Source organism: Nuphar pumila, chromosome 3 (genome assembly GCF_984573655.1).
Source record: "Nuphar pumila chromosome 3, dmNupPumi1.hap1.1, whole genome shotgun sequence".
In the NCBI taxonomy this organism is placed as follows: domain Eukaryota; kingdom Viridiplantae; phylum Streptophyta; class Magnoliopsida; order Nymphaeales; family Nymphaeaceae; genus Nuphar; species Nuphar pumila.
Window position 1 is genome coordinate 32,524,846 of NC_143251.1, and position 27,794 is coordinate 32,552,639.

General features: G+C 39.2%; 1 protein-coding gene across 1 annotated transcript; it reads right to left on the minus strand.

Moving 5' to 3' along the window:
* Window positions 1-1,973: 1,973 nt before the first annotated feature.
* On the minus strand, window positions 1,974-27,794 carry LOC149842511 (Major facilitator superfamily protein). Its single transcript, XM_090000680.1, has 14 exons — window positions 27,630-27,794; window positions 25,781-25,892; window positions 25,544-25,656; window positions 25,317-25,439; window positions 16,817-17,067; window positions 13,955-14,030; window positions 12,414-12,500; window positions 12,227-12,307; window positions 12,084-12,116; window positions 3,681-3,734; window positions 3,549-3,590; window positions 2,491-2,569; window positions 2,334-2,404; window positions 1,974-2,221 (listed from the first exon to the last, which is right to left on the minus strand). Exons 1-14 carry the CDS (start codon window positions 27,792-27,794, stop codon window positions 2,144-2,146), a joined length of 1,365 nt encoding a protein of 454 aa, XP_089856806.1. The 3' UTR covers window positions 1,974-2,143.

A 27,794-nucleotide genomic window follows, 5' to 3' on the forward strand; every position in this document is an offset into this window, starting at 1 on the left:
GGGCTGAACCTGCCCCACCCGTCGTCGGATCTGGGTCACCCGACAATGGCTAGGGCACACAATCTACCCTAAACCAACATCGTCGGATGCCGGCTTGGCGTCTGGCAAGGGAAACTCGACGAGGGCCAGTTGGCCCTTCCGATTGCCAAAATCCTAAGGGAAGGGCCTAATCGGCCCCTTCTCCGATCGAAACATAAAGAGAAAAGGCCGAATCAGACTTCTTCTACCTGTGTATCACCGAACAGCATGGGGAGGGCCGTTCGGCCCTCCTCCGCTTGTGTGGTGCCATACAACGAGGGGAGGGCCTTTCGGCCCTCCTCCACGTGTGCAAATCCACCAAACTGAGGAGGGGGCCATCTGACCCCTATCTGCAATTGATGTGAGGTTGGGGAGGATCGTTCAGTCCTCCCTCTCTCCTCCTTTCCTGTGCAGGCACCTGACAGTGCCTGTGTAAAATTGAACAGCGTTCGACAAGCCACTCGATGTCGTCTGATGGCTTGCGGCCATCGAAAAAGGGTGAGCCACCCTTTATGGTTGGTCGTCGGTCCCATCAACCCCAAACGATACCTTCGGCTGCTGTGAAAAATAAATTATTTTTATTAATAGCCCCTAATGCCAGCGATCAAAAGGGGAAAACCAAATTCGATGGGATTCTGGCCATAAAAAAATTACATAAAAGCAAAATCAAATATTTCAACGATTTAACAAGAGGCTCTGATACCAATTATTGAATCTTGATTATGAAAATCATCTTTCTTGATCTCTAAATTTGTTCATGCTAAATCATTGAAAAGATAAAAAATAAATAAATAAAACATAATGCAGAAGCATACCCGAATACATCGTTGCACCGGTAGATCTTGATGGGGTTAAATATTCCAAAACCTCTATAGGTGGCCTTTCCTTCTTCTCTAAACCTAATGAGAGAGAAACATTTTTCTTTCTTGATGGAGAGGCAAAAAAGAACAACCACTATATATGGTTTTGAGGACCATAACCTAATTGCAATCACCCTATAGTCTTCTTTCCAATTCAACCTATCATAAAATCAGAAATTGACATATGTGGGTTAAGATTACTTTATATGGGCCTTCACCTTAGACCATTTATAATGTGTGATTAATTACAGGCCCACATGAAATATCTAACAAAACCACCCTTATGGTTTGGACGTCCCATTACCCGCCAAGAGGTGCCATATTGACTATGGTACAAAAATACAGCTTTTTCTTTCCCATTTCTAAAAGCTACTTGTGATCAAACTCAGGATTTAATTGTTTGGTCATATACTTGGACAGCCTCAAAATTAAAAACTTAGGAAATTCAAACCTGGCCTTCCTTCAAATTCAGACTTTGTCTTCCTTGGTCAAGCAAAACTGATGATCTCCTACTCGGTGTGAGGTTAGGCTGTAGAGGTCATGTAAGTTTTGTTGTGATCTCATCAATGTACTGTTTCAAAACTGTGATTCTGTTTCTCAAGATGACGACATGCTTTTGTGCTTGGCTAAGTGTGTTTTGGTGCGGCAACTTCATGCTAGCATAAAAAACCCATGCCTTTTCCAATCCCAAGTTTGAGTCCCCATGTACGCACCTGTTGGGTATGTGGCTTTGTTTTGCCACATGGGACTCACTTAGAGTCCTTTCCCTTTGGCTCTAAGGAAACCCCGATATAATGGGGTGCTTCCTTCTTTGTTTTGGAAACTATCCATGAGTGTAGGCAATTAAGAAAACCCTTTTGTGGGCTAGTTTGAATCTTATATGAGAGGTGTTCAACGTGGTCTCTTTTCATAAGAGGAAAACCAAAAGAAAAATGAATGAAAAATAAGGAAATAATAGATTTTGAACTCGGCCTATTGAGATATTTACAAAGAAAATACAATACTACTGAAGACAGCAAAAGAGAGAGAGAGAGAGAGAGAGAGACGTGTACAGGAATTTCTGTGGATGAGTTGTAAGAAAACATGTATAATATATGCTTTGAGCTTCTTTGATGATATTATCTTTTTACATTTTTAGCATCTCATTTAGGGCCTGGAAAATGAGATGAACCATTCGTGGTTTGGCTCATAAAAGGCTCGTCCAAACTAGTAAAATTCGGTTTTCTAAGTTTTTCATAGAAGCTCATGGAAGATGTCTGATGGTCTTAAGCCTGCAACAAACTGCTGAGTGTTGAGATTGGAGGGATAGCTCTCATGATACGGCTTTGAACAAATGCAAGCATCTGTAACATGGAAAGGAAGAATAAGAAAAAGTAATAAAAATTGAAACCTGTTACCATCATTAACCAGATTAGCCATAAAAGTTGTACTTAGCTATTTTAATAAGCATATTACCAAGACAAATCCAATGCACAGGATACTGAAGCCAGGGAAATGAAATGGTGCTTCTGCTGAAAGAAACAAAGCTAACAGGACACATATGAATGTATCAGTACATGATTGATAATGGTGAACAATAACCACCACTGAGGTAGAAAATATGTAGGCATACCAGTCAGAGGAGTCACAACTAAGGGAGACACACTACTTGCCAAGGAGCAAATTCCTGAAATGCATCCTTGAGCTTTCCCCTGCAAAAGTAGCACATCTTACTAAGCTTTTTCAGTTATTCTATAGTAACAAACGTGCCAATTATGTGAGTGAGGCACTTCTTTATGGTGTTCTCTGTCTATGTTCTTACCAAATTACAATTTGTTCTCCTTATCGATTCCTTATTCTGATTTTTTCTTTTTAACTGTCAGCGATAAGCCCATGAGTTTGAGAGGGGTGTTAAAAGGATGCATATGTTTCTACAATTTTCATGCACAAGGGAAATGTAGACTTTTGCTCTCTTTGTATTCTTTCTATTTGCACATCCTACCCCCATTGCTGTATTTATATTGTCAAACAAATGGAGTGGAATCATTCTTTGCCCTATGATTGATTGGTCTGAAGCACTAGCTCCAGTTTCATGCATATCATTTTAAAAAAATATAGATTCACTATCCTCTTAGCACATGATTCCAGCACTAAAAATTGCACCAAGATAATTATGTTACTAACATTTTAATTATCAAACTGTATTTATTTCATATTGACCACATAAATCATGAGTTTTAGTTCTTTTCTCAGTGCATGGTGGAATCCTCAAGTTTTTACTAAATATGAAGCAATTAAAGGAAGTCAAAAATCAATATTATGCAAGTATGCCAAATCAACATCAAACAGAACAGAAGAAAATGACGTGAGTGTTAGTAATGGTGAAAGCTACCAAGACGTGTGAACTAATTTCTGATAATATTTGCATGAGAATAATTTAAAGAAATTAATATAGACCACAGAATTATATTCTTTAGTTGCAAACTATGTATTCCTATATATATATATATATATATATATATATATATATATATATATATATATATATATATATATATATATATATATATATATATATTGGTCCCCAAACATCTTATCACGAAATACTGGTCAAGTTAAAAACTAATACCAAACTACCAACTCAAAATCTACAAAATAATTTTATGGGAATTACTTTTACAAGATAAGCACCTGTTCATCAAGCCCAACTTGCTTTGACACAATACTCCTTATCTAGACATGAGAAAGATCAATAACGAATTAGAGAGAATTTCACAGGCCAAAATTTCCCTCAGTTGATGTTAAGAAAAAATAATTACTTACACATGGATGGACAAAGACAATTACCAGTGCAAATAATGCAGCCACATATGGCACCTGGGAGTAATTCAAATGGCAGAACAAATCAAATTTCAGGGTTATTTATAACATGTTTTCATTTTGACATGGTAACATAGGTTATCAAAATAAAAAACATAATAGATGCAAATGTAAGTTCAACAAAACAAGAAGGGCCAACCATCCATTTGACCACAAAGCCAGAAAGGAAAAATCAGTTTTAGAAAAGGAAGAGAAAACGTAAAGCATGCAGGAACGCTGAAATTTGAAATCACATTTTTCCTAAGTATTAGAGCTTTTCAAATCATATCTGACACAGAATTTGGAGACATTGCAAAAGAGGGAAAGCACATACAGAACACTTCCGGAAAGAACATTAGGAAATCTTTTCTGACAATCCAGACACCTCATCTAAAAAAATGAGTACAACCATGTTTCATTAGACAAAGTCATTTAAATGGAAGATATGCATAGCAGTTGGCATGCCAACGCCAGGAAAATCCAGTACTGTGAAATTTGGTTTTCTTTAAATGACAACATTTGGAAGAATTTCAGTTCAGTTATTTATTTATTTACATGTTTGTGTCTGACAGCAGTTTTTGTGTGCATATCTTGTTCAATACATACAGACTTATGTAATTAAAGGATGGATCATTTACTTGGTGAACATATTATTTTCCTTCTAAACACTATTTGCAAATTAAACATGAAATATGGTTGAGAAATGGCTTTTGTAAATTATGATTATTTGCACCAAATTTTTTAGAATTCATTCTCTCCCTTTCCTTTTCTTTTTGATAGTTAGATGACTTGATAGTCCTCATCAGGAATCATAACAGACACCCTCAGTTGAAATAGTATAAGTCTACCAATACAGAGGTCACATTCACCGACTATTAAGGAAAACTACATCAGTTGCATGGTAAAACATTTCTCAAGGCATCTTTATAAGGACTTAGGCCAATTATTTATGATAGATATTTACAGATGAATGACAAAACCTGAAAGTAGCAGTCATGTCTTCACTTAAACGGTAACCAATGTAGTTTCAACAATTTCACTTTCTTGACATGGATTCATTCAATTTAAAAATTTGGAACATAAGGCATTTTCCTCATGAGAAGCTTTAGACAACAAAAATATGAGATTCAGCTTTCCCAATTTTCATATATATATATATATATATATATATATATATATATATATATATGTGTGTGTGTGTGTGTGTGTGTGTGTGTGTGTGTGTAGATCATAAGAAAAATAATTCAAAATAATTGATTTATACAACAAAAGAGTGTCTCAAAACCAACCTTACAGATGTGATTTATACGTTTTGTTTAGTGGAAATTGAATTTTTTAAACATCCAATTATGACACAGGCTGGATTTTATAAGGCCTCAAAAATAAAAAAATCAACAGCCTACAATGTTCGATACTTTCCCGAGTAATAAAATTATGGTTTTCATTGAAAAACATGTTGCAAAAGCTGGTTCCTACTATTTTGAACATGCTGAATCCATCCATGAAGTCAGTTCCAGAGGCGTTTGTATGTAATTGTGCCATTACTAAAACATTACACTATATATATATATATATATATATATATATATATATATATATATATATATATATATAGTCTCGGCTAACTTTAGTTAACAAACTTATATGATTGAACATTTTATATCTCCAAGTTTTCTTGATGTGGTGGCATTTATTTATGTTTTTATGAAGATTGGCAACTTGGACTACATATGCATATGTTTGAAGTTGGTGTTTTCATGTTTACATCAATTTCTAAATTTGTATCACAAAGGTATTTTGGGCATTGTATCAGAATGCAATGACAACCAACTTCAGATATTGTAAGTGTTGATTCAAAATTCCACTAATTGATCCCATCAAGTGACACTATGCTGTCAATTGGTTCCAGAATATGTCAAAAATGATCCTTATAGTTTGCTTTTCAAAAAATAGCATTTGTGGTTTATTTTTTATTGTATCTATATTATTTTTCCTCCTCTATCATACTATTTATTAACTGTGCAGAGGAACTTTCCAAAACATGGTCACTGACAATCTTTTAGTCCTCGATTGGATGACCCCCTGAAAGGCAGGTTTTGGGTGTCAAATCAGGTTTTAAGATAAAACCTGGTTTTTTAGTCCATTTGAGTGATGCAAAACCATGTTTTAAAACCTGGTTTTTTCCCTATACCAGTTTTATAAAATTATAAAAGGAGCAGATTTCGTATGGGGGGCAAAACCTGGTTTATTGGGCATGGCCTCCCTCTGTAAACCTCCCTGATCAACCCCCAACCATTATTGGCCTCTACTGATGCTTGGCCATTTCGGGCCAGTGACCAGTTGGAAAATGGCTAGACTGATGCCAGTCAACTGGTGTTGTACTAGTCTGACGATTTCCCGGTCAATGGGTGGCTGGAAAATGACGACCCTTTTTCCTTTATTTTTGGCACATTTGGTCATTTCTGGCCACTACGGCTGTTAAACAAACCGAGCGCTTGTTTTAACTCATAAAATAGGCTCAGCAAGCTGAATATAAACAATAGGTAATCAGCTAGGCTCGACTCATATAAGCTCGTTAAGTAGCAAGAAATATATTTTACATATATTGTTACGTCATATAATATAGTAAAAAAGATATGATTGAACTATTTGGCTTGAAAAAATAGGTTTAGCAGTAAAATGCAGGTCAGAAACAATGTTTTTTTTTACAATCCTATTTCTTCCAGCTCTAAAACAATGCATTTTTTTCTACAAACAAGCAAGCCAGCTTGAGCTCGACTTGTTTAATTCGGACTCATTATGAATATGAACTGGGTGAAGGGAATAAAATAGAAAATGGAGAGAAAAGTTGAGAACAATTATGGAGAATGACTTCTAATACTTTTTACTCAAAAAAGGCTCTTCACACTTTGATACCTACAATGACTCTTAGACTAGGCTTTTATAGCACTAGTAAGACCTTTCTAGATGTATTGAGACTCCAAAAGACTCTTAAAAACTTGTACCTATTTAATAACTCTAGAAGACTCTTAGAAACTTGTAAATACACAATAATTCTTGAAGACTCTTAGAAGCTTGTACATACTCAATAATTCTAGAAGACTCTTAGAAGCTTGTACATACTCAATAATTCTAGAAGACTCTTAGAAACTTGTACATACTCAATAATTCTAGAAGACTCTTGTTCAAGTTTAATTTATTCTCAACAATGCCTCTTCTAAATTAAACTTGCTCCTTACGCCCAATCTTTATACATTTCTCTTGAAGACTTGTCCACTAAGTGGCTTTGTGAAAATATCTGCCATCTGATCTTCCGTTCTGCAGTACTCCACATGAACATCACCTTCATTCACAAGTTCCCTCAGAAATGATACCGAATCCGAATGTGTTTGGTCCTTCCATGAAGAACTGAATCTTTCGCAACTGAGATAGTTGAGTTGTTGTCACAGAAAAGAGTTGTTGGCTTATTTTGCTTCTGCTTCAAACTCTCCAAAATTCCACGCAACCAGATTAACTGACAACCTGCAAAAGATGCAGCAATATATTCTGCTTCTGTAGTAGAAAGCGCAACAATTTGTTGTTTCTTTGAGCTCCACGAAATTGCTCCACTTCCAAGATTAAATACATAACCTGAAGTACTTCTGCTATCATCAACACTCCCTGCTAAGTCACTATCAGTATAACCAATAAGGTTGACTGCAACATTAGTTTCATAAAGAATTCCATAATCGATAGTTCCTTTCACATATCTTAGAATTCTTTTTGCAACTTTCCAATGATTTGAATATGGCTTATCCATGAATCTACTCACCAAACTGACAACATACATAATGTCAGGCCTTGTGGATGTGAGATACATTAGATTTCCAACCAAACTTCTGAACATAGTGGAATTGACAAGTTTTCCTTCACCTTCTTTAGATAGCTTCAAACCTGAAATGCATGGAGTCGAAACTGGATTAGCATTCTCCATCTTGAACTTCTTCAAGATCTCTTTTGCATAGCTCTCCTGCGAAATAAAAATTCCTTTCTTGGTTTGATAAACTTCAATACCAAGAAAATGATGCAATTCACCCAAATCTGTCATCTCAAACTCTGCCATCATTGAGTTCTTAAACTCATTCAACATCTGCATGTCATTCCCTGTGAAAATTAGATCATCAACATAAAGACTTACAACAATGAATCTTCCTTCTGAATTGGCTTTGATATAGAGAGTATGCTCATATGGACATTTTTGAAATCCACACTTTTCAAAATATGAATTGATGCGGCTGTACCATGCTCTGGGTGATTGCTTCAACCCGTACAAAGCTTTCTTCAACTTGTACACTTTATTCTCTTCTCCTTTCTTAACAAACCCAGGTGGTTGGTCAATATAGACTTCTTCATTAAGAATCCCATTCAAGAACGCAGATTTCACGTCCATTTGAAAAAGCTTCCAATTATTCTGAGCAGCAAGAGAAATAATTAAACGAACAGTCTCAAGTCTTGAAACAGGAGCAAATACCTCTGTAAAATCTTCTCATTCTTTTTGCTTGTACCCTTTTGCTACCAGCCTTGCCTTGTGCTTGTTGATAGAGCCACCTGGATTCATTTTTGTCTTGTACACCCACTTTACTCCAATAGAACTTTTGTGTGGTGGTAAATCTGTAAGCTCCCATGTATCATTGTTTTCAATTGAAACAATTTCTTCTTTCATGGCTCTCCTCCATTTTTCTTCTTGACATGCATCATCAAAAGAAATTGGATCTTCACCTGCAAAGAAGGCAAAAAATATGGCATCATTCTGTCTAATTTCTTCTGTGACGTCATATAATTCTTGGACGCTTCTTATTTTTTTTATAGGGCTGCTTGATGAAGTACTTGGGGAAGCAGGAGAATTTCTAGCTTGGGCACCATTTTCATTATTTTCAAATGCTAGACCATTCTCTTCTTCTTCAATCTCAAAAGGAAAGATAGGCAAATTTTCCTTTTCTGCCTCCAAGTCTTCAAATATGGAATTTTCATCAAATCGAACATCTCGACTGATCACAATCTTCTTTGTCACCGGGTTGTACAGCTTGTAAGCCTTGCTTCTTTCGCTGTAGCCTATGAAAATACACTTCTCTGATTTATCATCCAACTTGTTTCTCATAGCATCTGGAACATGAGCATAAGCCACGCTCCCGAATACCTTAAGATGGTGAACACTAGGCTTTGAACCATACCATGCTTCATGTGGTGTGCAATTTTCCAAGCTTCTTGTTGGTGATCTGTTAATAAGATAAACTGCACAAGAAACAGCTTCTGCCCAAAATCTTCTTGACAACTTCTTCTTCTTAAGAATGCATCGCGCCATCTCCATAATTGTCCGATTCTTTCTTTCACATACACCATTTTGCTGTGGTGTATGTCGGACTGTCATTTCATGTCGAATACCATTGTCCTTGCAATATTTTTCAAACTCATTTGAAAAATATTCATCTCCGCGGTCAATCCGCAAAGTATTGATTTTCAGCCTAGTAAATGTTTCAACTTCTGCCTTGAAGTCTTTGAATTTCTGAAAAGCTTCAGATTTTTCTTTGACACAATACACCTAAACTTTTCGTGAGTAATCATCAATGAAAGAGATAAAATAACGATTACCTCCCAAAGATGTCACCGTCATCGGACCACAAAGATCTGAATGAATAAGCTCCAAAGGTCTTGTTGTTGCATGCCATGATGATTGAGGAGGAAATGGATTTCTGTGTTGCTTTCCGAGTTGACATGCTTCACAAACTTCATCAAGATGATCAATTTGAGGCAAGCCTTTGACCATCATCTTCTTTGAGAGAAGCTTTAAATTTCCATAATTCAAGTGTCCATATCTATCATGTCATAGCTTAGAAACTCTATTATCAATACTTGTAAAACAAGACAAATTTTTATTTTGAAGAGTGAGTGAAAAAAGATTATTTGAAGCAACTCCAACTCTTGCAATAATTTGCTTTTTCCTTGACAAGTAGAAAGCCATGTCATGAAAATGAATGTCATATCCCTTCTTCAAAAGATGCCCCACACTGAGCAAATTATTTTTTAAACCAGGAACGAAATAAATTTCAGACATTTTCTTTATTTTTCCTGATTTTGTTTTGAACTCCATTTCACCAACACCACTAATTTTGTAAGCCTTTCCATCTCCTACTTTAACTTCACCATAATTAGATTCAAACAACTTAGAAAATAATTTTTTGTTACCTGTCATATGTTTGCTAGCACCACTGTCTATGTACCAGACATCATCAAGACCTCCACCATGAGACACAAGCAACAAAGTGTCATGATTTTGCTCTTGGTTTTTGTTTTCATACACCAAACGAGCATCATGCCTTTCTTTCTCCTTGCACCAACATTCACTTTCCATATGACCAGGTTTGTGGCAATTATAGCATTCAAAATAGCTACGGCCTCTCCCTCTTTGATTTCCACGACCTCTTCCTCTTTGCGAGCTTTTGAAATTTTGATTTTGATTCAAGTCATTCTCCTTGCTTGAATAATCGCCTCTTCCACGAGCATATGAGGCTCTTCCTCTAAAGCTTTCACTTCTTCCACGACCACGTCCTCGACCTCTTTGGTTTTTGAAATTCTCCTTCTCATTTAGAGACAATTTTGACTGGAGTGCTTGATCCAAAACTACTTCTTTCTTCTTTTTTATTAGCCTTTCTTCATGAGCTTGCAACGAGCCCGTAAGTTCATCAATGGTCATGGAATTCAAGTCCTTTGATTCTTCAATGGCTACCACAATGTAGTCAAATTTTGAATCCAAAGAACGAAGAATTTTCTCAATAACACGAACATCATCCATAGTTTCACCATTTCTTTTTAATTGGTTAACTATAGATAATACTCGTGAACAATAATCAGAAACTGATTCTGACTCCGTTTTGTGCAAACATTCAAACTCACCTCGAAGAGTTTGCAAACGGACCATTTTTACCTTTTCACCTCCTTTAAATGAACTTTCCAAAATCTCTCATGCTTGCTTTGAGGAAGTAGCACACACAATCTTCTCAAAAGCGACTTCATTTGAGGTTACTCCTTGGTAGATTACCACAAGAGCTTTCTTATCTTTCTTTCTTGACGCTTTTAGACTCTCTCTTTGAGCCTGTGACATTTCTTCTTTATTTTCAACTTCAACATAGCCTTTTTCGACTATCTCTCACAATTCTTGAGATCCAAGAATAGCTTTCATTTGGATACTCCAATTGTCGTAATTTTCTTTGGCTAATTGAGGGACGAAAGGAAGAGGAATAGAGTTGCTCATTTTAATCGAGCAAAGCTTTGATACCAATTTGAAGGGAATAAAATAGAAAATGGAGAGAAAAGTTGAGAACAATTATGGAGAATGACTTCTAATACTTTTTACTCAAAAAAGGCTCTTCACACTTTAATACCTACAATGACTCTTAGACTAGGCTTTTATAGCACTAGTAAGACCTTTCTAGATGTATTGAGACTCCAAAAGACTCTTAGAAACTTGTACCTATTTAATAACTCTAGAAGACTCTTAGAAACTTGTAAATACACAATAATTCTTGAAGACTCTTAGAAGCTTGTACATACTCAATAATTCTAGAAGACTCTTAGAAGCTTGTACATACTCAATAATTCTAGAAGACTCTTAGAAACTTGTACATACTCAATAATTCTAGAAGACTCTTGTTCAAGTTTAATTTATTCTCAACACTGGGCTTAGCTTGCCACAGGAATGAGTCAAACTTGAACACTTCAAGCTCAGATTGTTTGGCTAGTTTATCAGCCCTATGTGGCCACTCACCGGCCAGGCTAACCAGAAATTGGTCGAAACCTAGTTTTACAGAAAAAAATGGTTTCTGGCTGTTTTCGTCTAGCTACCAGCTGAAAATGGCTAGACTGGTACCATCTGGCAGGGATGGTACCATCCTGGCCATTTCTAATGGGTGGGTAGCAGGAAAACAGCCAGACTTTTCTTTTTAATTTTGATTTTTTGAAATTTTTACAACTAAAAACCTGAAAACTATGTTTTCTGGTCAACCAAACAAAAAGAAAACCAAGTTTTTGGCAAAATAGCTTTACCGAAAACCTTATTTTTGCTCCTCCCGTGATCCATATGGGCTTTTAGCTAGTTTCCAGGTGTGTGAAAAGTAACCTTTTGTGCACTTTCTTCGAATATTAATCACATTCTGGATATGCAGACAGGCATCGGTGATGATCTCCTAGTCACAAATTTTTAGAGACATGAAAAATTGCCTCAACAAATTTAAACATGAAATGATCTTAGAAATCTTTATTAAAAATCACATATATTCTTGACTGGGAAAAAGAAAAACACAAAAGTTGCATAGTAATTTAAAAGAGGATTACCCAAGAGGACCATGCCACAGCATAAAGAATGGCCTGTAAGATTTTGAGAAAAATTAACGTCTCCAAAACCTTTTCCAGATAAGAAAAACAAATTTTTAAGCATGAAGATGTTGAGGTAAACAGGGAGAATGAAGAGAAATTACATGAGCAGAGCTTGCAAGTAGTCCAACATTGAGCAGCCTCTCTTCTCCGAGAAGATCAGCAAGTAGGGGCATGAGAAAAATCTGCAGAAAACAGTCCCTTGTGAATCACAAGTGAATCTTTGCAGAAAATATGTAAAGAAAGAAATAATATCAACAAACATAGTAATAAAACATAGATATGATGTACCTGAGAAGCAGCTCCAGCGACCCCACTTATAAGCATTAGCTCCGCAAACTGATCTTTGCCAAAATGATACTGAACCTTTAGATAATACTACATCAAGTGAAAAGATGATTTTACAAACATTGAAGTGAAAATAATAATTTTACAGACAGCGAAAAGAGTGTGAAAGTGTCTACTTACGTGCATAGTTTGTTACTTTGTTTGCAGGTCGTGTATTATAGTTATTTATCTTTACAACAACAAACAACAACAACAACTATGCCTTCATCCCAAAACAATTGGGGTCGGTGATATGAACCAAAAAAGAAAATCATTCTGGGTCTTCCACATGAATCCTTCTCCTCCAATCATTTCTATCCAATGCCATGTCCTCGGTGAGGTTCAAAGCATTCATATCCTTTCCTATCATCTCCATCCATGTCTTCCTTGGCCTACCCCGACCTCTTTTAATAGTTATTTATCTTTCATTTTTTTATTTTGTCTTGCATTTTGTTCTTTGGGGCGTTTTTTGTTTATACTCCTAAAGGAGTCCTCTAACATTTTTCAATGTAATGAGAACAAAAGCTTGGATTCTTTTCCATTTCATGGTACCAAAGCGAAGAGTGATCATTGGCTTCTGCAATCATTTATTGAGTTAACCATTCCAGTAAATAAGTTATGCAGCATTTGCGCAGTATCACAATTAGCAGCTGAGGCTTAGCTACATGGCCAGGACACAGCACATCCAATGGTGTACAACTTTGGGACGGATGTGCAGAAGATAGTAACAATGAGAGTAAAAGGTGTGAATTTTGGTAATCTCTATGTTGAATCAAGCGTAAAGGCATTTATATTGCTAGTAAAAAGGAAAATTAGTGAGTTGATAGACATCTGTGGCAACATTTAGCAAAAACAGATAAATATGTCAATTGCATTAAAATAAGAAACGTGTATAAAATGAAAAGACAACCAACATCAAACTCCAAGCATTATTTATTTCAACATATATAACAAGGAAACCAGCTACGTGCCACAGGGGATGCACCGATATAAGCAGAAGAGAAAAATGAGTGATGAGGTTTGCTATGCATCACATGCACTAGTATTTATGTGGAAATTGGAAAAACAAATTCAGTAAGCAGTAGAAAGCAAGAACAACAAATGCTATTGCTCTTTGGCATCGATAGTGATATCATGAAATGAAAAGCTAGCATCTAATATCAAATCATACGAATTTCTCAAATAGAGAAATCATGCTGCCTTAGTTATAAAAAGAGTTTTTCTTTTCTTTTTCTATTATAACAATGAAAGTCAAAGATTAGAAGCTAGTAACATCGCTGCTGGTATTAATAATTATTGGAGGAAATATGAAACTAGCAAACATGAAATACTAACTTTCCATGTAAAGAGTTTTTTGTAAGCATTGATTTTACTCACGGGAGTCTTTTTCCAATAACAATAATAAAGAAAAATATTAAAAGTGACCATTATCTTTCCATACAAAGAGAAATGACAATCAGTCTATGTAGAAAACCTCTGACAAACTTATTAGAATGTGGAGATACCAGTAAGGAAGTTTGAAGACCACTATCTCCAAGATTCACTAAGAATGCAATAACTGAAGCTTGTGAAAACGATACGCTGCACCAAGATCAGATCAAGTAAAGAAGGCATAAGCAAAAATAGAACAAGAGTTAAAAACTGTTTGACAAGTTTGTGTCAGCATTGGTGACCAAAGTATCCAAGGAAACAGAAAACATTCATTTTGAATTGGGAAACAGTATCCAATCAACAACTCACTCACAGTAAGAAATAGAGAATTGTTAGCATAAAGTGAAATTTCTGCAGCCAATAAAAGGAAAGCTCAATTTGAAAGAGCTCTTACCTATCCTTCCCCAACAGGAGAAAAAGCTTACCACATATGGGGCAAAAATACAGATAGATTGATTTTCTTACAATGCTGATAAACTGCATGATTGTAATCCTTTGGTATCTCTCATTAACACTATAGTTTTGTTCTTCCCTCCTGTTGAGAGTGTCTTCACTGCTGCCAAACAGTAGTAGTAGCTGCCGTTTCTACGAGCTACTTTGCTTTATAAGAGGACTTTTGTTTATTCTATAAGGCTTCCTTCCTCTATAAGGCCATAGCTGTTCTAGTAGCTTCTTTGATTTAACATAGGGAGAGTGGAAACTCCTTTAGAGCTACCTTCCTAGCTATCATAATATGGAGGTCAACTCTCTCATTTCTAATCTACTTAGCTGCTTTTGTTGTGAGGCCTCTTTGGTTTTGGAGGGTATGCAGGGTTTATGAGGATACTTCTATGAGCTTCATGGCTAGCCATGAAGGTTGATCAAGATTTTCCAAAAATTCATTTGGAAAGGAAAATTTGAGTGTAAATCATGTTCTTTGGTGGGATGGAAGGATCGTTAGATTTTGGTGGTTTGGGCATTCGGAATCTCCAACACTTTAATACGGCCCTTCTTGCTCAATGGGTATGGGTTATTTGTAAGAGAAAAGGCACACTATCTATGGTGTACTTCGAAAAATATTACTTATCCGCGGTGGGAGGACTCGAATATCGCCTAGGAAAGCATCAGATTTCCCAGGCAGATCTTGTTAGCAGATTTTCTACAGGCTAGAGGCAAGCGTTGGAGGTTTGTATGGTGGGTATGGCTGTCATCAGCTTGGACCATCATCTGGTTCGAGTGCAACTGGCAGCGTTTCAGGAACGAGGTATGCAGGCCTGAACGACTTTTGCAGGACTTGGGATGGATTGGATCTTCAAGGGTGATTCTTTGAAGCCACTTTATTGCTCCCTAATGGCTGGAGCTACTGATCTCGCGGTTCATCGTTTCCATCTGCTTATTCACCCTTTGAGTGGTTGTATTTTCATGCTGCGTAGAGTTATATATCATCACTCTTCAACTGTGCTGTTTCTATTTTTAACTGAATCTGAATATTTTTCTCTCACAAAAAAAAAGTAATAATGCTTACCATATAAGATCAAACATCATGTATGTTTGAAACCATTAGGACTCAGACCTATAGATTGGATAGACTTCAAAACGCATATGAATATAACATGGACTTGGAACGGAACGTCTATAATTTTGGACATGGTGTTTTAATTTTCACTCATATATGGAATTATAGAAGGTTTTAAACTTAGATGCAAAATGGACTGGACTCAATGGAGGTACGACCAACAAGAAACCAAATATAAACTTAGAACCACAGATCCAAAATTTAATCTGAATATAGTGTTTTTTTTTTTGACAGAGAAAGCTGAGTTAAGCAGACCTCTACACGCCACGTAGTGGCATCGCCTCCATTAAGAGCGCCGCCCCCCCCCCCCAAAAAAAAAAAAAAAACTGGATCTATCAATTAATAAAAACCTTGATCCCAATATCTCAGATGAACCGCAGGTTATGAATAACAAAATAACAAAATTGACTTTATTTTATAGTAAAAAAAAGTAAAGCATACCTTTTCAAACCAAAGGTTAAAAATGATATCATTTTATATGGATCTTAACCTGAAATTAACTTTAGAGCTAGTTTGACAGTCCCATGAAAAGTTCGGTGTCAAATGTCTTTCCCGAAAATGGGGAGCCTTCTTCAGAATATCAGCAAAAGATAGGTCTCTGAAATGTAAATTTTCCTTAAAAGAAAACACGTTGAGATTAGGGATGTTGTCGGATTCGGTTAGGACCCAGGTGGAACCAGACTTGGACCCGATTTTTTGGTATGGTATCGGTTTTGCACTAGGGTCTAATTGTGTTCACTATAAGAAAAACCATATCCAGACCCGATAAGAACTACATGAACCAAACCCCCGACCATACCCTGTAAAACCATGTTTTTTTATCATTTTTACATTGAAAAATTGCGGGTCATAATCAGAACTTGGCTCAGTGGTATAAAATTTCACAAACTGTACCCAGGTCCATGAATTAAGCAGACCTTCGAGCCTGGACCCAGGTCTTATTATTTATCACCATACCCGAACTCTATAGGGTTTGGTTAGGGTCAGGTCCGGGTAAACCCAACCCGTTGACACCCCTAATTGAGATACCAGCGTGCTAAGTCAGTTTTTCTTTTTTTTTGAATAACCAAAATCTGCCTTTTGAGCCAAAACAATTATGAAGGTCTCTCTCCGTTCAAAATCATCGATGAAACTTTACTTTATGTTTGGCTGCATATGGAAAATGTGATTTGAAGTCATATGATTCCAAATCACATATTCCACCATGTTATTTGGAAACACATGAGATTTGCTTCAAAATTGATTTATCACGTTCCGTTTTTATTTGCATGAGATTTTAAATCACATGTTTGGTTACTTGTATGAATGAGATTCATTCTCTCATTGGCATGAGATTTAATTTAGACCCAGAGAGAGAGAGAGAGAGAGAGATGAAACAGACCTATTTCTCCACAAAGAGATTAAGTCGTGCAACGGTGGGAAGTTTCCCAAATGGAAGTGGGATGGAGCAGGGGTGCGTGAGGACGAACTGAGGATGGCCGTGTCTGTTTTGGTGGCAGCTGTGACACGATGCCTCCTAGTAGGCAGTTGAGTAGGGAGAGATGAACTGGCCAATGTAGTCGTGGATATAGGTGGTTCACGAAGTAGAGCAACCATGTAGAGAAAAGCAATCAACCCCACCAGAGCAGATACCTAGAGACCACCAAAATCACTGGTGTAAATTTGTCTATCATTTGAGCTTTGCTTTTTCAGCTCCACTAAGAGCAGTTCTTTCACCCGATCGAATGAAAGAATAATTCTCATTGGTTCACGTCAAAGCAAATGTGAGGGAATGCAAGCATGAAAATACGATACTCATAATTTTGTGAAGGGAAAATGACCATACTACTACTACACAGAATAACCAAAAGATATTGCATTATTCCTCGGATACTCACACACTCGATTTTCCTTGAATAGGAAAGCATTTCCAATTATTTTACCCTTCAGCTAAAACATGAATCTTCGAAACTCACCATTTCAGCAAAACTGAGATTCATTCACCTATACTATTTTAGTGAAACTCAACATTTCAGCGAAACTGAGATTCACCTATACAATTTTAGCAAAACTCTATTGCGAACAAAACCGAGTTTTGCCTATAAGTTTTAGCGAAATTCAACTTTCATCAAAGAAACTTAGTTGCAATAGAATAGCAAAACTAGAATGCAATAGAATAACCAATAAAATGCATTTAAATTCTAGAATAACCAATAAATAAAAAATATACGACAAATAAAAGGGATCATCATCGTATTAGGTAATTAGAGTTCAAACTCTCAAGAGAGAGATGCAATGAAAGGCCAAATGTCTAAAACCCAAAGTCTAAAGCCCAACCTCGATTGTTTAAATTTCAATTAATATCTTATACAGCAAATATTTGAATGTTGGCAAGGAGCATGTCATGTTTGCCCTCTTCTCAAAGTTGCATGGCATAGAAAAAACCTAAGCATTAATGATAATAAAGAACTTAAAAATAGAGAGTCTTTATTTCCTGTTGGTTTCTTTCTAAAAAAAAAAATTAAAAACTAGATTTATTAAATGTCTTAACTCAAACGGTTTAGGCCAAGTTCGACCGATTTATGGCTAGTTGGCTGGTTCAGGCCGGGTTCACGACAAGTTTAAGAAAAAAAGAATCATTCCCAATTGGTACCACACCAGAGGTTGAGTGCTCTACCTCCCTCTTCTCCCTATGGGGGAGGACTCGTCTGGTGTAACCATATGATGCAACATGATAGGGATGCTGCATCGCCTGGTACGCCGGCTTTTGGTGTGAAGCTCACTCTTCTCACCCAGATTGGTAAGTTTCCTTTTGATCTGAGACATTGTCGAAGGAGGTGCTCTTGCCTTCTGCTTCGATTCTTGGTCGTTCTTTCGGTTGACTTGGACGTGACGCAGATCGGATTTGGTGTTGAGTTATCGTCTCAGCAACACGAGCCCCTTCCGCCTCATGTGCTGGTAAATAAGGCCCAGCATGATCTGGGGACGCTGTGATAAACACATCGTAGGTTGCTCCTGGAGGGGATGATGCATGTTTGGGTGTAGGTGACGCTCTAGAGGGCCGTGCTGATTTGCACGGTACTCCAACTAGTGTCGGAGAAACCACAGGAGAGGGTGGATCAGATCTTCATCGTGTGCAGAAGTCATGGGAGCAAATTGTCGGATGCAATACTATTACTGCAAACCCTGACAGGCCTAAGCCTTGCATCATTGACAGTAAGAGGTTTTGCAAATTCCAAAACAGATTTACGAGGGGATGAAATCTTATGTGTTTTCACTGGTTTGCAAGTGGGGCACGCACCCCATTACGTAGCAGAGTTATGCAAGCAGTGGAAACTGTTATAGCCTCGCATGATGGGCTAACAAAAACTCGAAATCTGAAGGCTGTACCCATTTCAAAGCACGCACGCAAGACTCACAGTCTGTATGATTGTGATCGAGAGATTCCCAATTCGGACGTTGTCTGCAGCCAAACCGCTCGTGCACTCTAGGCAGCGAGTGGTTCTCGGTATGTACCTCACAAAGGAGTGACTATGGACACGAACCCAGTGGCAGAGATGGCCGAACCACAATGGTGGGTCCGGTAGAAGTCAGCCCGTTGATCACTGACGCAGGCTGTCACAGTTCAGCGACTATGAACATGTGACCCAGTTTGGCCCCGTGTTGCGAACAGGATGCGTTGGGCATTGCTGAGGCAATGGGTGCGTTAGAAGCACCTCACGGAGTGGAGTAAACCTGCCAAACATCGCAGCCAAGGGATGTTGGGTCGCTGCATGGGATCTGACCGAAATTGGCCCTTTGTTAGCAGGTAGATAGGTGGAGACTGCAGGTAATGGCTAGAAGAGCAGGGGATTCCGGCGTGGTCGGAGATTTGGCTAAAGGTTGGAAGGTCGTCAAATGTCTAGGAAGGTGGAGCACCCAGGTAGGGGTGGCACTCCATGGTGCGATTGAGACAGAGACGGCGGCATTGCAGCATCACCGCAGTGTGCAGAGGTGTGTGCACGGTAAGGTGTGCACACTGCAGTAACGCGAGCGGGCGATGCACACAACACAGAGAATGGCGGACGACATGCTGGGAGGTGTGTGCGCTGAGCACGTGCTCCCTCTATATATGCAAGGAGGGAGGGTCATGCAGTAGTGCATGGGCTAAAGGCACAGGCTGGGCACTCATGTGCATGGGGGCCGAAAGGAAGTAAAGGCATGCTCAGCGCCATGATTGCAACAGGCCAACAATGCACATAGCAGGGGTGTCTCGTTGGGGCCTTCACCGAGATGGTTGTAGTCCACGAAGGTTGGTTGTAGTCCACGAAGGTTTCCAACTGAAATAATTAAGGAAGCAAACAAGAGGAGGAAGACGAAAGAAGAAGAAGAAGAAGGCCAGATAAGAAAGGACGTCTAGAGAGAGGGGGATGGCCAAAGAGAGTTTTTGATAATCAAATCAATAATCTTCATTCATTGCTTAAGGTCTTCCAATATCTTTATGTAGATGAGAGGTATGTTGTAGATTCTATATTTATTTAATAAAATTAAACTAACTCATACACCCAAAATACCCTCTAGTTGCATAAAAATATATCCTACTAGGCAACTAGAACTAAACTAGAATAGGATACTATTGAATTAGACTTTCATAAACCTAAAGTCTTAAAATCATAAAACTATTAAGAAAATATGCCTCGGCTGAATTCTACACCCTTGTAGAACGTTATTGGAGAGAGAAAGACATTTCTCACTCATTCAAGGTTGGCATCTTGCTGACTAACTCTCCTTGATTCTGAGGTGGACATGTGTTTGGATCTCCTCCACCTTGGTATGAACTTGTGTCCATTGATTTTTTTTTATAGGAGAGGAGACATGTCACCTTCATGGGCCCGACTTTGACTTGTGATGCCCCCCTTGGCTTGTTGAGGTGGCACATTGATCTTGGATTGTTTTGGATATCTTTTTGGGTGTGGATCTCTAGCTAGACTTGGATCAAGAATGACTAATGGATTGTGATCTGTACAGACCCGTCCTACTTTTTTAAGTAGACTAAATACTAACATCCAAATCTAAAGACCTGCTACACCTGATCCAAGAACATCGTGACAAACTGAGCCTAATTCTGGATCGTAAGAGACCATCATGCTCCACACCACTTTACCTCAAAATTAAGGAGATCAATACCTAACTGATTTTTCCCTCTACCAGGATCAAACAGGAGCTTTTGATCTATCCCATGCACTACAGTGACTCCATGGTTAACCATTCATTGTTCCATAACCGCTTCACAAATCCCAAGCCGAGCTGAGTCTATGCAATGGAGTTTAAAACTCTACTGCATGGAAACAAGTTCAGAATAAAGGTAACTTTATGCATATGTGAAAAGTTTAGCTTACCACACCAAGCCCATCACAAATGGCTCGACTCTGGATGACGACAACACACTAAGGTTATCTGACCCATCGCAAGGCTCTTTGCCCATAGTAGGAACCAATTTCGGGCCCTTCACGGTGGAGGTCCCTCTTGCTCACCATCATCTTTTTTTTCAATCATTTCAACCAAGATCGAGTATATGACAATGGGCTGCATTTTTTAATAGAAAAGATTTTCATCGTGATGGGTTCTTATTTTCTCTTTCTCGGCCTAAACTGCAGACACTTTCCTTGTGCAATTTATAATTTTATGCAACCTAACAGACCGATCAAGGAAATGCTCTTTGTGGGGGTCTTGTGCAATTGAGCATGCACAGTCATCTATATACTGAAGGTTTTGATCTCCTGCTTCGAGACTATGCTTTCAGTATATACAAGCTGCACATGGACTCACACTCATTTTTAAAAGTTTTTCAGAATTCTATGCTTTGATCATATTGTGAAATCTCCTTTCGCAGGGATGCAAGTCCATGCTACATTTCTTTTAGCTCCATCAAAATATGATCGTGAGTCTCGCGATCCATGGTTGACAAATAGATCTTGCCCTGATACCATATGTTATGGCCTTGTGTGATGGGTGAACAAAAACTTAAAATTTGAAGGTTGTACCTAATTAAATGCACGTAGGATTGCAAGTCACAGTCTAGGTGATTGTGATTGAGAGGCCAATTTTGGATGTTGTCTGTAGCCAAACCGCCCATGCACTCTAGGCAATGAGTAGACCTCTGAATGTACCTCAGAGAGGAGTGACTACAAACATGAACCTAATAATGGAGATGGTCAAACAATAAGGTGGGTTTAGTAAAAGTCAGCTTATTGATCACTACGTAGACTGTCATAGTCCAACGATAATGGTCACGTGACCTGGTTTGGGCTCGCATTGCGAACATGGTACGTTGAGATCTCATGAGGTGATAGGTGCATTGGAAGTACCGAGTGGAGCAAACCTGCCAAACATTGCAAACAAGGGAGGTTGGGTCACTGCATGAAACTTGACCCCCTTTATTAGAAAGTGGATAGGTAGAGACTGCAGGTAATGGATGGAAGAGTAGGGATTCTGGCTAGTGGCCAGAGATTGGAAGGTCATTAGATGTCTAGGAAGGTGGAGCACCCAGGTAGGGTTGGCACTTTGGCAGAACAACAACAACCACATTAGGTGGTTGAGATGGATACAACAACAATGTAACAACTTCATTACATGCACTAAGGTGCATACACGGTAAGGTGTACACACTGTAGGAAAGCGAGTGGTCGATGCACATAATAATGCATGGCATGTGAATCATGCACGATGAGAGGGGAGTATGGGGAGGTGTGTGAGTTGAGTGCATGCATCGTCTGTGCATGGAGGGAGGGTCATGCAGTAATACACGTTGGGCACTCATGCGCACGGGGGCCAAAAGGATGTCATGGCATGTTGAATGCCACATAGTAGGGGTGTCTTGCTAGAGGCCTTAAATGAGATGATTATAGTTCATGAAGGTCTCCAACGTAAAATAGTTAAGGAAGCAAAGGGGAGAGAGAGGATGAGAGAAGAAGAAGACAAGAAGAAGAGGTCGAGAAAAATATAAGAAAAGAAGATAGGATGAGAGGAAGAAGATGAGAGAAGAAGAGAAGATGTCTAGAGAGAGGAAGAGAGAGTTTTTGATAATCAAACCAATAATCTTCATTTATTGCTTAGTGGGGTCACCAGACCTCTTATATAGATAGGAGGTCTAGGGTAGAGTTCACATTTATTTAATAAAATTAGACTACATGATGAATCCAAAACACCCTCTAATTGCCCAAAATATATTTTAGTGGCAACTATAACTAAACTAGAATTGAAAACTACAGTCTTGTCCTAAATTAGACTCTTCACAAACTCAAAGTCTTAAAATACTAAAACTATTAAGAAAATGTGCATTAGGGAGACATCCCCCATTCCTTTCGAGTCGGCACCCCCTAGTGGGCTCTGTTGGCTAACTCTTCTTGATTCTGATATGGACATGTGTCTGGATCTCCTCCACCTTGGTATGGACACGTGTCCAATGATTTTTTTTCTAGGAGATGAGCCATGTCAACAACCATGTCACCTCCATGGGCCTCACTTTGACTTGGGATGCTCCTTTGGCTTGTTGAAGTGGCAACTGAATCCTGGATCGTTGTTTGGATCTGGATCTTTTCTTGGGTGTGAATATCTAGCTGGACTTTAATAAAAAATGACTATTGAATTGTGATCCATATAAACCCACCATACTTCTTTAAATGGACCAAATACTAACATTCAAACCCAAAGACCTGCTACACCTTCTCCATTGGAGAATGAAATTAAATCATCAAATCCAACTATAATCAAAAGAACATGACAAACTGGGCCTGATTATGGACTCTAACAAAAACTCGTTCTCGTTTGTGCCTAATAAAGAGTTCTTTATTCGATATGAAAGCAGAGAGGATTTGATGTCAGTTCTTCAGAGAGGGCCTTGGACCCTTGCCGGTAGAACGCTCCTCATGGAACCTTGGGATGGTGCAAGCATCCCGAAGTTACATGGGCTTTGTTCAATCCTTATATGGGTTCGTGTTTTTGGGCATCCCCTATCCATGTGGTGTAACAACATGTTGGTCATGATTGCAGAAGGAAAACTGGTGGTCGTCGATGAGTGTATGTTGCATGTTGTTTTCATACCTGTTATGGAGAGGGTGTTGTGTGTTCTCCCCGGAACATACATTGTAGCTACAGTGCATGTTCTGGGTCCTGACTGAGCGTCGCGTGATGCTCAGTCGGGTATACGGGCACGTCGTGCACCCGCCTGTAGGATGTACGAGGTTGTACGGCATGCCCGTACACCCGATTGAGTGCCACGCGACGCTCAGTCGGGACCCTGAAACATGCATTGTAGCTACAGTGCGTGTTCTGGGAGGGAACATATAACCTGCAACTGGCCTAATGCCAGATACACATGGACAAATAATCAAAGGGCTAGATTTAATGTTCAATGCATGTTTAATTGATGCTTTGTTAATTATCAGTAGTTGGCGATGTGGGGATGGAAAGCAACCTCCATAGATGATCACAATATGCTCTTATTTGATTTGGTGGAGGTCTATAAGTAGTGCAACTGGCCTCCTTTTAGATTTTTTCTTGGTGGCTCACTGAACCGGAGTGCAAAAATATTATTGTTGAATGGAGAGGCTGGGTGTCGCATGATTAGAGTGCTTAATAAATTAGATGATGTTAAAGCCAAAGTGTCTCTTAGGAAGATGTCTAAGGTGGGGCGATTAGAGGACAAAGCAAATTATATTTGCAGCCAACTCTCATTAGTGTAGCAAAGGATGGATAGGCCTGCTCCTTTCTTGGTGGATATTGAGATGAAAATCACCCTTAAGAAAGAGCTGGATAAGGTTCTTTTGCAAAAGAGTCCCAAGGAAAGCAAAAAAAGCGTATTCAATATGATTTTAGTGACATTCATTCCGAGATGTGTTCTGGAATCTATAACAATATAGAAAGGATTTATCTAAATCTGGAAAAAAAGTTGAGGTTATAGTCTTTTCATATTTGATGGATTAGATGAGATTCATTCCATGCATCATGATATAGTTTCTTTATCCACACCACTAATAGCAGGCAGCTCCAAACCCTTGTTCCCTTCTTACTGCCTCAGACCTACAAACAAGGAAGGTGATTGGATGGGGCCGAGAGAGAGATGGGTTGTATTACCTAGACACGGCAAGTCACAAACATGTATAAATATGTGATTTGAGGATTGAATAAAATGAGAAAGAAAATGAGGGTGTGAGGCTGTGAGCATTTTCCCATATTATGGAATCATGTATATGCGTGTTATTTTTCGTTTTCTATCCAAACTTTTTATTTTATTTTTATTCAGTCGATTCTTCATTTTTCACAATGAGGTTGTGAGATGGGCCAAAGTGGGGTCCCCTGTTAATGGAACGTGGCACAACATGGTTGGGGCTGAACACCTTATAGGTGTTTGGCTCCAATCACTAAAAATGCTTTGAGGCCCACCTACCAGATAGGATGGCAGTGGACCCGGGGAAAACGGGGCCCTGCCTTACCCCCACTCCGTTTGGTTCAGGGATAGAGGACATGAAATAGGGATGAAGGTGTGGATGGAGGTTTAAATCAAAACTGGTGCGAGGATTGAGGCAGGGATGTACTTATGCCCCATCCCCATCCCCATCTCCAATCCCCGCCCTTGATCTTTCTTTAGGGATGGCAGTGGACAGATGGGAAACGGGGCCCGCCATGCCTCACCCTGTTTGGACCAGGGATGGAGGACATGAAACCGGGATGGAGGTTAAAATCAAGACCCATGCAAGGATGGAGGCGGGGATTTTGAGACTGAGCGGGTTGAAGACCTTGTCACCCGACCCCACCCCGGTCCACTGCTATCCCTACTACCAGATGAGCAGAGCCCCGTGGGCAGTCATTGCATCACAAGCTATGCATAAAATCATTCAAATGTAGAAAGATGAAGGTAAAACCTGAAAGGTAGAAGGCTTGGATAGGAAACGGGAAGCAACAGTTGCACAAATAAAAGCACAGGACGTAGTGCCAGCCAGTACTCCAAATGCTGATACTCTACGCCTTTCACTAGTGTTCTTAGTCTGGCCATAATAGAAAACGTTTCGAGTTAAATGATATCAAGCACTTACTCAAACTTTCACTGTTTATTTCTTTTAGAACTAGAACAACGACAGCAATTAATTACCACATATACTAGAGAGAGACAAACAATGCTTCCCTCACAAACGACGGAGCTGAGAGTCTTTGCTATATAGTAAGCAATAACGAATTGCTTCCTTCTACTGCATGCTAACACCGCTGCATTATTGTCCATAAATCACTTTATCAGCAACAGGAAACATGAAAACAAGAGAAGGTATATTATTATGATTCATATTTCTAACGATTGGTGTCTATTTTTCTCGTTCTAAACTTGTCTTACCAGAAGGGAAAATGCCAACAGCCATAGGGATAGATAACAATGCTTTGGTCCCAAACGTATCTGCTAAGCTACCCACAAGTGGAGTAATAACTAGATTCCCAATGCCTGCAATCTGTGGAAAATGTGCCCTAGTTTGTCAGTACCACATTATTAGCGCGTGTATGCGGAGCGTGCCAAACACTTGGCCAGGATTAAAGCATGCTTTTTTTTCTTGAAAGGCAAGCTGGGGTTAGGCAGACTCCTACCAGATAGAGATGGCAGTGGACGGGGGTGGGGGTGGGGGCAGGGGACAAGGTCTCTACCCCCGCCCCATTTCAAAATCTGGACCTTCATCCCTGCACGGGGATGGATTTAACCTCCACCCCGCCTTCATCCCTGTTTCATGTCCTTCATCGTCAGTCCAAACGGGGGCAAGGCGGAGCGGGGCCCGTTTTCCCTTGGTCTATAGTCATTCCTTGAAGGATTGGGGACAGGGCAGGGCGGGGCGGGGCAGGGCGAGGCAAGGCAAGGATTGAGACGGGGACAGGGCGGTGTGGGAAAAAGCATAAGTCCATCCCCGCATGGGGATAGATTTTAACCTTCATCCCCGCCTCCATACCTGGTCCACCAAACGGGACGAGGCGGGGCAGGGCCCCGTTGTCCCCCGGTCCACTGCCATCCCTACTACCAGATATCTCTTAAGCCCCATGTGGCAGAGGGATTCGAACCTGGGCCTTCAGTTTGGCACAGGACCCCGCTTACCAGTGAAAGCATGCTGCCACAGGTAAAGGTGGGACAGAATTTTTTCGTTTTATGCTTCATTTTCCTCTCTGTAATTTCCTACATGCTACGGAATATCACCACACATTAGTGATATTGAGTCTCAACCATCGATAGCAATTCAAATGGGACACAGGGGCCCCACCTCGATGGCAACTCACGAGGTTGTGGTTGGAGCCTATGGATTGCCTGGGCTCAACTACGGCTCCGCACGCATATCACACATGAGCCACAATGAAAGCCCGTTGCAATAGGCAAAGTGCGATGCCTTTTTAATTTCTTTACCAAAAACCGAACCGATCAGCACCAACCATTGCATTCATCACAGTCGTCCATTATGCAAATAGTGTGCCCACTCTGGTGTCCCTGCTTGACGTTGATCACTTGAATGGATGGTAGAGACGCCAACATACCAAGGGTCGGTGATTTGGCATTTCACCTAATCCCCTCTTAATTCTGAAATTGCCATTGTTTTTGCACCTCGCAAGACGATGTTAAGAAAATTCAACATACCAGAGAGAGAGAGAGAGAGAGAGAGAGAGAGAGAGTCATTCCAAACGGAAAATCGATGATTAGAATCATTTGTGGGTAACCAAAGAACTACCTTGCTCGCCAAGTTCATTAATAGGTTCTCCTTGCCCACCAGAAAGTACATCAACTTCAATAAATATTTTAAGTTGTTTTGATCAAATCCGGCCTTAAAGATGGAGCCATAATTATCAATTTAATAAGAATAGACCATTTGATTATATTTTTCGATGAAAAATACGATTTTTTAAATCAGAAATTTTTGTGTTTTGTCAACCTTGATTTTTTAATCACCAAAAAATCCTGGCCACAAGTCAGATTTTGGTGATTTAAGTGACGACCTTCATAAAATGAATGAAGTAGTATAGAGTCCGATTTGATCAAAACAACTTGCATCAATTAATTCTCAAGGAGGAGAAGTCGCCACTACCAGATGAGTGGATCCCTTGTGGGATGATAAATATAATTAGTAGACTGAATGAATCTGTGCATGTGTGCGTGCACAGATTTACTACTCAGTAAGAAAGGCGTCTCATGGTGAAGTGATGCACGAAGGACATACCGTTTGCTGGAAGCCATTGAGGTAAATAACGAGATCGCATTCATCCTGACCCGGGCAAAGCGATGACATGAAGATATCCGTGATGGATGGAAGCACCATCAGCGAACCAAATTGATACAGAAACAGACTCACCAACAAATGCAGGTTGCTCCCATACTCCTCCAT